At 45.2% G+C, this 9,075-nt stretch overlaps 1 protein-coding gene across 1 annotated transcript in view; it reads right to left on the bottom strand.

The window, feature by feature from the left end:
* Window positions 1-627: 627 nt before the first annotated feature.
* The window catches only part of AHCY (adenosylhomocysteinase), a 64,585-nt gene continuing 56,137 nt past the window's right edge, over window positions 628-9,075 (bottom strand). Inside the window, exon 10 of the mRNA XM_019484674.2 lies at window positions 628-1,613. Within this exon, the coding sequence (XP_019340219.1) occupies window positions 1,482-1,613 (132 nt within the window). The 3' untranslated portion in view covers window positions 628-1,481. The remainder of the gene's footprint in view (window positions 1,614-9,075) is intronic.

The raw sequence follows: 9,075 nt of genomic DNA, 5'->3' as shown, positions 1-9,075 counted from the left end.
ACACATGAAAGGCCCTGGCTGTCTGAGGAGGCCTAACAACCCTCCACACCTTAGATTTCTCATAGGTGGTCAGTGTCCACCTTTCAATATCAGGAACAGCATGCACTTGTGATATGTTATCTTAAGCTTAAGCAGTTTCTTCCTTGTCCTCACCCCTCCTCTCAAACTGCTCTTCTATTAGCCAGCTTTCCTGATATAACTCTTCAGCAAAGCCAGATGCAGGACCAGAGAATACATTTTGAGGGAAAACGAATCACATCCTGCTGATGACCCACTAGTGTTCTTGGGAAACACTTCTTTTGGCCAGTGGCGAGTGATCAAAGGCTAAGACCCAAGATTTGTGCATCATCTTTGCAAGTCCAGTTACTGTACAAGACAAGGGTGTGACATGATTTATAGCACTGGAGCAGCTTGTCCAGCCAAGTATTTAGTAGGATAGTCTGCACCACAAACGATTTGAGTTAGTTATGAGTTAAAAGGAGAAATGACCCCTATACATAAACCCATATACAAAAAGGTAGAGGTTTCTGACATCTGCTTGAGGCAGTGCTGGCACATGAAATGGAGCTGCTGTGCAGAAAGACAGACATCTCCTTTCTGAGTGAAAAGATGTAAACTTAAAGCAGATCACAGTTGTGAGTTTTTAATAAAAGCACTTTGAGACACCAGTTCAGACAAGATGCAGCAGATATCACAACTTACAAAACCATGTAAGAGGCAGCAGTACACTGCTGGCGTTTCAGAGAACAACATCCTTCCACTCTCCTCCTCAATGGACTTTCAAAGCCAATCACATCACAAATGAAAAAGGCTTTGATTTATTTTGGAATTAAAATATAGGACTACACACCTTAGGAGACAGCTGCACTCGATGACCCAGGAAATCAATTCAAGTCTTAACCTAGGAGGAGGAACACTAGACAGATCCCAAAGTAAGCAACCAAAAAGAGGCACATTAATTTTTAAGGAAGCAGAATACCCATGGTTTATTCACTTCACCCGGTTGTTTCACAAAACCAAACCAGAACTTCTGCACAAAATAGAGGGGGGAAAGGGGGGCAGCACTTCCAGTGCTCCTAAGGTACTAGCAAACTACCCCCATTATCACATATTATTTGTCCCCCATATTATTGGTTAGCCTATTCAAACTAATACTGTCCATCTACCAGCAGTAGAGGAAGGACTTGAAAGGACTAGGGGTACTGAGTTTTATTTACTTTACTTACTGCCTCACTCAGAAGGCAGTAGGAGCATATATAGGATCCAGTCCACTGGGGCAATAGCTAAAGAGCCAATTCCCAGTATGCAAGAATGAGTCCATTCCCAAGCAGTCTTGGTACCTGCGCTTTAAAGAATGAAAGGGTTTGTGTTGGGTGCATAGAGGGGGAAAGAAGGAAGGCTTGTTCTCAGAACCCAGGGCACAGGCAAAAGCTTTGGAAGATTTAATCCCTGAACGCTGTTCTTTGGGTAGCACTGGCTGCTCAGTATCTGTAGTGCTCTGGCTTGAAGGGCCCTTCTTTTGATACTCCTAAGTACTTGGCCTGCTTGTCACTCAGTTTAGTCAGCTTCACACACAGTTTATCCAGATGAGCAGCAGCCACAGCTTCATCCAGCTGAAAGAAAACAAGAAAGCATTAAAACAAACAGTTTATCACCACACTGAAGTCTGATGGATTCAATGCAGCAATGGCAACACTGGATATCACATCATGAATGTCCAGTGCCAAATGCAGAGGGATACATAACAGACCCACAGAGAAAGAGGGGCCAAGCAGTCCAATTCATCCCAAAACCCTCTGGAACCATGTGCAATGACTTTATGGCAACTGAGTGGTCAGTAACAAACAGTGTTCAATTACAGCATCCCCATCATCTCCTTCATCCCAGTTAGACTAACTTTCAAGTAAGAGCCAACAGATCAATATGCAGAAAACTTTCATGAAATCATTTTTGGTACCTAGTGAAATCTCCTCAATGCATTACTCCTACCCTCTTACAGGTAAAGACCAGAAAGTGAACTATTCAACTACAACAAAACAAGAGCAAGTCTGCCAGGTTATGGTGAACAGTAAAAAAGTTAGAATGGCAGAGCCCCTACCATGCTTTTAGCTTGTTTTCCTCTAGTCCCACAGAACATTATATTGTTAGTTGCTCAGCCAAAAGCCATAGCCAATTTGGCAGGAACTGAGACAAGATTAAAACTACATTCTGCCTCCACTGCTTGCCAGCCCATTGCAGCGGCAGCCATTACAGCACAATGTCTCCCTGTTTCTGTTTCTCCATGCTTCTATTCAGGTGAAGAAAATCAACTTCTCCGGAAAAGTCAATGCACGTGGTTCATTTAAGATATGTGCTCCATTTTTGGTGGGCTGATTTTGTGGGGAAAGGTACGTGTGGCATGAGTGTAAATATGGTAATTTAGATGGGTCATAAATTGAAAGTAGAAATTCCCAAAGGGACCTGGTGAGTTAATAGGTATTCGAGGCTGGTGCATACTTTAAGAAAATACATGGAGGTCAGACACCTTGATAGAAACCCTTGAAAGTATTAACTTGCATTTTCAAGAAGGAAGAGGTTGCCCAAAATAAAGGTGGAAAAAATAAAGTATTAGAAAGAAGTGCATAGGGAATGGAAGGAGATGGGGGGGCAGACGGTGGCTCAGGAATAGAGATGAACCAGGGGTGGGCAAGATCTGGCCACAGGCCAGATGTAGCCCACAGCGGGTGCCTCAGTCCCACCCAGCCCCGACACAGGGGATGGCCTGGGCTGTGGCTTGTGCAGCTGGTCCTACTACCCCCAGGTGTGTGGTGGGGCACAAGCAGCAAGGTGGCTGGACTCTGCTTCCTGGCAGCCCCTGCAATGGCAGCTCCTTCTAGCTGCCACCACTAAGGTCTCCACTACCACTGCTGGACCTGGCCCCGCTGCCTGGGCATCCAGCCCATCTGCCCTGTATCCACTGCCCACACTGCCAGACAGAGTGGGCAGGCAGGGTCTCCATGGACCCCTGCAGGCAGGGCATGCTCGGCCAGGTGGATGGAGTGGGGCTATAGGCAGCGGAGTCCAGCAGTGAGATGGGTGGGCAGGGACTGAAGCAAAGCTGCAATCCAGTTCCAGCGCCCACCACAGGGATGTGAAGAGAACAGATCGTGGCTGTGTCCCAGGCCCCAGACCTGCACTGTCACCACCCCATGATCCTGGCCCTAGACACTGCTCCCCACCCCTTCTGCTCCTGGATGCTGCTCCACACCCACTTACAGCCCCATCCCATCCGCAGGATTGAGTGTGCCCTGCCCACAGGGGTCCCCACTGGTCCCCATGGAGACCCTGCCCACCTGCTCCATCCTGTCCAGTGTCCCTGGTGCTGGGTGTGGGACAAACAGGCCTGGCCCAGAAAAGATCACTGATGCCCCCCACAGTAATGCCACACTGGGCCTGATCAGCCCACCTCCCCCCTGCTGGGTCACCTCCCCCACCACAATTCCTAAACCAGCCCTCTAGCCAAAATAATTGCCCACCCCCAAGACGAACCCATCAAAGAATGCAAGCAAAGTAAAGAGGCCAAAATAAGCTCGAGAGAAGGTTGTGTAAAAGGTTGTCAAAGGAAATAAAGATCTAAAAACAGCAAAGAAAAGTTAATTGAGGAAACAACCAGGTGAGCAAGCATAGTTATCCTGCAGAGGGCTATTGGGGTAGAAAGAAGCAGTATTAGTTGGAAGTGAAGCACAAAGCAAGGTAGATTTGCACCTTACAGACCAACTAAAGCCAAGGCCAAAAACAGAATCATAGAATGAAAGGACCGGAAGGGACCTGTAAGATCATCAAGCCGGGTCCCCTGCCATGGGCAGGAGGTTATTGGGCTGAAATGAGCTTAACGAGGTGCTTATCCAGCCTCCTCTTGAACACTTCCAAGGATGACGACTATACCACCTCTGCTGGGAATATGTTCCAGATTCTAGTTACCCTTAGGGAAAAGAATTTTTCCCTTATGTCCAGCCTAAATTTTTCCACAACTAGCTAGTGCACATTGGTCCTCGCCCTCCCAAAGGATGACTTCCTGAAGATTTGTTCTCTTAGATCTTGGTGTCCATCCCTGATACATTTGTAGGAGGCTATCAAGTCACCTCTCAGTCTTCTCTCACTCAGACTGAACAAACCCAGTTCCCAGAGTCTCTCCTCACAGGGCCTATCCTCCAGGCCCCTGATCATACGGATGGCCTCTTGAGCTTATCCACATCCTGTAAAGGACAGCTTTTTTTTAGAGAGCAATGTTCAACATGCTATGCAGGAAGATACATTTTTTTGTTTGTTTGTTTGTTTTTATCTGTGGGTTATTTGTCATTTATTGCAAGCTGCTGTGAACTCTTCTGGATGGGGGGGGAGGGAAAGGGGGATATAAATCTAAATAAGTACAACAAAAGGTAAGGAGCAACTAGTAATACAGAAGAAACGAAACAAAATAAGCTACAGGGTTTGGATAACAGTACACCAAAATATCAGGAGAAAGAGCGGAAAAAACTCATAGGAAAGCTAAAATTAAAAGTCTTTGGCAATGAGATGCATTTCGTTCTTGTATAAAGTAGTCCTATTTTGAACAGCAAGGACAAATTAGAATACAGTCAACAGGCTAATTAGGCAAATACCTAACCAAGGAAAATAGTAAGCCGTAAGAGATTTATAATATGAACATTTAGAGATAAATACATCCAAGTACTAAATCTAAGTGTTGTGAAACAATTTTATTGTCATGTTCCTTAAAATAATCATCCATTTAATTTGAAAAGGAACATGGTGGATCCAGTGCAACTCAAAGAGTTTGACTACTGCACCGGAAAGCACAGTCTGGGGAGGTAAGCAGCCCTCAGTGGTGAAAGAACAGGTTAGGGACAACTTAAAAAAGCTGGATGTGTACAAGTCCATGGGGCCAGATGCAATGCACCTGAGGGTGCTGAGGAAATTGGCTGATGCGATTGAGAGCAGGTGGCCATTATCTTTGAAAGATAATGGCAATTGGGGGAGGTCCCAGATGATTGGAAAAAGGGCAAATGCAGCACCCAGCTTTAAGAAAGGAAAGAAGGAGGATCCAGGGAACTACAGACCTCACCTCAGTCCCCAGAAAAACCATGGAGCAGATCCTCAAGGAATCCATTTCTAAGCACTTCGGACAGAAGGTGATTAGGAACAGTCAACATGGATTCACCAAGGGCAAGTCATGCCTGACCAACCTGACAGCCTTCTCTGATAAGAACTGGCTCCACAGATGCAGAGAAAGCAGTGGATGTCATGTACCTTGACAGAAAGTCTTTTGATAAGATCTCCCACAGCATTCTTGCAGGCAAGCTAAGGAAGTATGAGTTTGATGAACTGAATGTAAGATGGACAGAGAGCTGGCTGGATAGTCAGGCTCAACAGATAATGATCAATGGCTTGATGTCTAGTTGGCAGCCAGTATCAGGTAGGGTGCCCCAGGGGTAAGTCCTGGGGCTGGTTTTGTTCAATATTTTCATTAACGATCTGGAAGATTAAATGGATTGCACCCTAAGCAAGTTCACAGATGACACCAAGCTGGGGGCGTAGTAGATATGCTAGAAGTTATGCCTAGGATTCAGAGTGACCCAGGCAAATTGGAGGACTGGGCCAAAAGGAATATCGTGAGATTTAACAAGGACAAGTGCAAAGTCCTACACCTAGGAAGGAAGAATTCCAAGCACTGTTACAGACTTTGGACTAACAGGCTAGGCAGCAGCTCTTCAGATAAAGACCTAGGGGCTACAGTGGACAGTAAACTGAATAAAAGTCAACAATGTGCCCTTGTTGCCAAAAAGGTTAACGGCATACTGGGCTGCATTAGTAGGAGTGTTGCCAACAGATCGAGAGAAGTAATTATTCCCCTCAATTCTGCATGGGTGAAGCCACATCTGAAGTAGTGTGTCTAGTTTTGAGCCCTCCAGTAAGAAAGGATGTGGACAAGTTGGAGACAGTACAGCAGAGAGCAACAAAAACAGTTAAGGAGCAGGGGTGCACAACTTCTGAGGCGAGACTGAGGGAACTGGGCTTATTTAGTCTGGAGAAGAAAAGACTGAGGGGATTTGATAGCAGCCTTCAACTATCTGAAGTGTGGTTGCAAACAATGTTCCCTCTAAGGAAGTCCGTGAGCACGCTGCCTCAGTCCATAAGCGCACTGCCTCAGTCCAGCATGGGACACTTACCAAAGGGGGCTGGGGGCTGGAGGCTGGGGCCTGGAGCCAAAAGATTGGGAGAACACAGCAATGGTCCCAAGCTGCAGCAAGTAATGTTTAGGTTGGATATATTATGAAAAACTCTCTCACTAGGAAGGTGGTAAAGCACTGGAACAGGTTACCTAAAGAGGTGGTGGAATCTCCATCCTTAGAGGTTTTTAAAGGCCCAACTCAAAGCCCTGGCTGGAATGATCCAGTTTGGGCTGGTTCTGCTTTGAGCAGGGGGTTGGACTTGATGACCTCCTGAGGTCCCTTCCAACCCTGATTTTCTATGATCCAATGATACACATTCATGGCAGGAAGCACAACTGTGAGATCACACATTAGATCAAACCATGTATTATAGTCAGTAGAGAGAAAGCCTGGCATCATGTTTCTGGGTTCCACCTGCACCACAGGCAACATGGGCTGCACGGCTCACAATGGAGGCAGCACCAGGAACACTGCTGCCACTGCGAGCCTCACGAGGTGCAGGGCTTGCAGCAGGGAGAGCACTGCTGCCCCCACAGCAAGCTCTACAACCAAAGACCCTGCCACTGCAGTCAGCAAGGCTCTCAGGGGAAGCAGCACTCTCCCTGCTGCAAGCCCTACAGCTGACAACATAGCCACCACTGTGAGCCTTGTCAGCTCCAGGGCTGGAAGCAGGTGGTGCAATCCTCAGCTGATGGGGCTCCCAGCCACAAGGGAGCACTTGGCCACACATTCAATTAATGGCATGCTTTGAACAAGCTACACATTTTTGTGGAATAGCTTTCTAGCCTATTGCTTGTTTTAACATGCCATTAATTGTTTGAACATGTAACTGGGTCACAACTTAAGGTGTGATTACCCAGCTAATCACACCTTAAGTGTAATGTGAAGAAGCAGCCGACATGGTTTACCTTGGGAGCAACTTCCTTACACAGTTCAATTGGGTTCGTTTTCATTCGCAAGACAAGCACTTAGAAAGCATGAAGGGCTTTATTAACAAAAGGATTTTGCTTTTACTTTAAGATTTAAAGTTATTAGAAAATGTTAATGGCTAATTAAACCATTTGAATCTCCAAGAGGACTGACAATGAAAGATTTCTTTCACGGGGAATGACAAAAGGTGCTTTACCCCATGCTCTGGCTTGAATGATTTCTGCATCCAATCTCCTCCAAAACACCTCTCTGGCCCATTATTTTAATAGATGGCAGTGGAAACTTAGAAGTCCTTTGGTGAACACTTCATAAACAAGTCCTAACATATTTATTCTATTTACCAAAGGAAAGCCTTTTCACATTCACTCCTGGCCCTGGCTACATTTCAAAGGCGATGGAGCTTAACTGCAACATCTTTCTCAAACAATGACCATCTCGTCAAATTCACAGGCTTGTTTTGGAAAATTAAAGACCAGATGATTGTTTATATATGGGATTTATGACAGTTGTGACATGATCCAGATTCCTTCAAGAACAAAGAATCCACTGATAATTTTAAGTTTAAAGAAAAACCCAGGGGAATTTGTGGCAAATCTATGTAAGGCATTGAGATTTTGCAGCGATAAGATGGACACTTAACCAATTAGGACCAGATTGCCTTCTCAGGTGCCCAAAGGGATTGTAAGTGTAGTAAGCCTTCCCTCCTGTATAACAGCCAACTGCAATTCCAGTTCACAAGGCCTGCTCTGGACTAGCACTACTAGCTCTCAGAAGGGAAAAGGGAGAGCTAGCATGAAGCCCTACTTGGCAAAGCTGGACAGACTCAGGGGAAACGTAAGAATTTAAGAAGTGCTGTACTGGGTCAGGCCAATGGTCCATTTAGCCCTCTATTCTGTCTCTGACAATGGCAGAGAGAAAGCATTCAATATCCTCCCTGGCATGTTATAAAGGCTTATATGTGCAGGACAAAGAAATTAACTGAGCCAGACAGAACTCTGCCCAGGCTTCCTGAACAGGACAGACCCACAGCTACATCTCACACCCAGCTCATCTACTAAAAGAAGAATCTGACTATCAGCATTCCTACAAAAAAAACCATTGAAGTCCAGTCCTGGTGACTAGAACGGGCTGCCTTCAAAGCTCCAACCATAACTTGATGCAGAGGACCACCTTTAAATTAATATCTAGTAAGAGAATTAACTTGTTCATAGGTAAGATACCATATGTGAAAGCAAAATTTCTGCCTGCTGATAAAAATGGTGCCATTATCAGATATGTTCACCACTTCAGCAGTAACACTTCCAAATGAGAGCAGATATTACAACACTCAATTAACAGTAATTAAACCTCATACCACTTTTGAAACAGGGAAGTATTATTTCTGATGGAAAGAGAGAAGTAAAAGTTATGTGCCCATGATCACATGGCAAGACTATGCCAAAGCAGAGACCAAAGTTTAGGCATCCTAACACAGGCCCTTACTCTAACTACTGAACATACAGGCAGTCTTCGACTTAAGTTTCAAGTTGCAACATTTCACACATACAACGTTTATAAACTGTAAAAATTCATTTCCAAATATATTGTATAAACATTTTCACCCTTTCTTCCAACCACCTCTAGTTTTAACTAGAGTTAATTGGATAAGAATAGGGGAGAAAAAGGAAGCAAGCTTCAGGGAGGGAAGATCTCAACAACAGGCTGTTAGATTCTGCAATAGCTTTCCACGAAAAGTGATGGAAATCCAGAGCCAGGGTAATTTTTAATGAAAATCAGAGGTAACACCAGAAAACATACCAAGAAACAATCCAGCCCTAGCCAGGGCTGGCACAAGCCAAGGACGCAGTCAAGGACGCACTACAGAGTAGGAGTTTTGAAGTGATGGGAGCCCAAGAAAGGTGGCTGTGCCTTAAGGAAATGATCCTTTGGGCACAAA

Source organism: Alligator mississippiensis, chromosome 9 (genome assembly GCF_030867095.1).
Source record: "Alligator mississippiensis isolate rAllMis1 chromosome 9, rAllMis1, whole genome shotgun sequence".
NCBI lineage: Eukaryota > Metazoa > Chordata > Crocodylia > Alligatoridae > Alligator > Alligator mississippiensis.
This window is presented reverse-complemented; position numbering and strand designations above follow the sequence as displayed.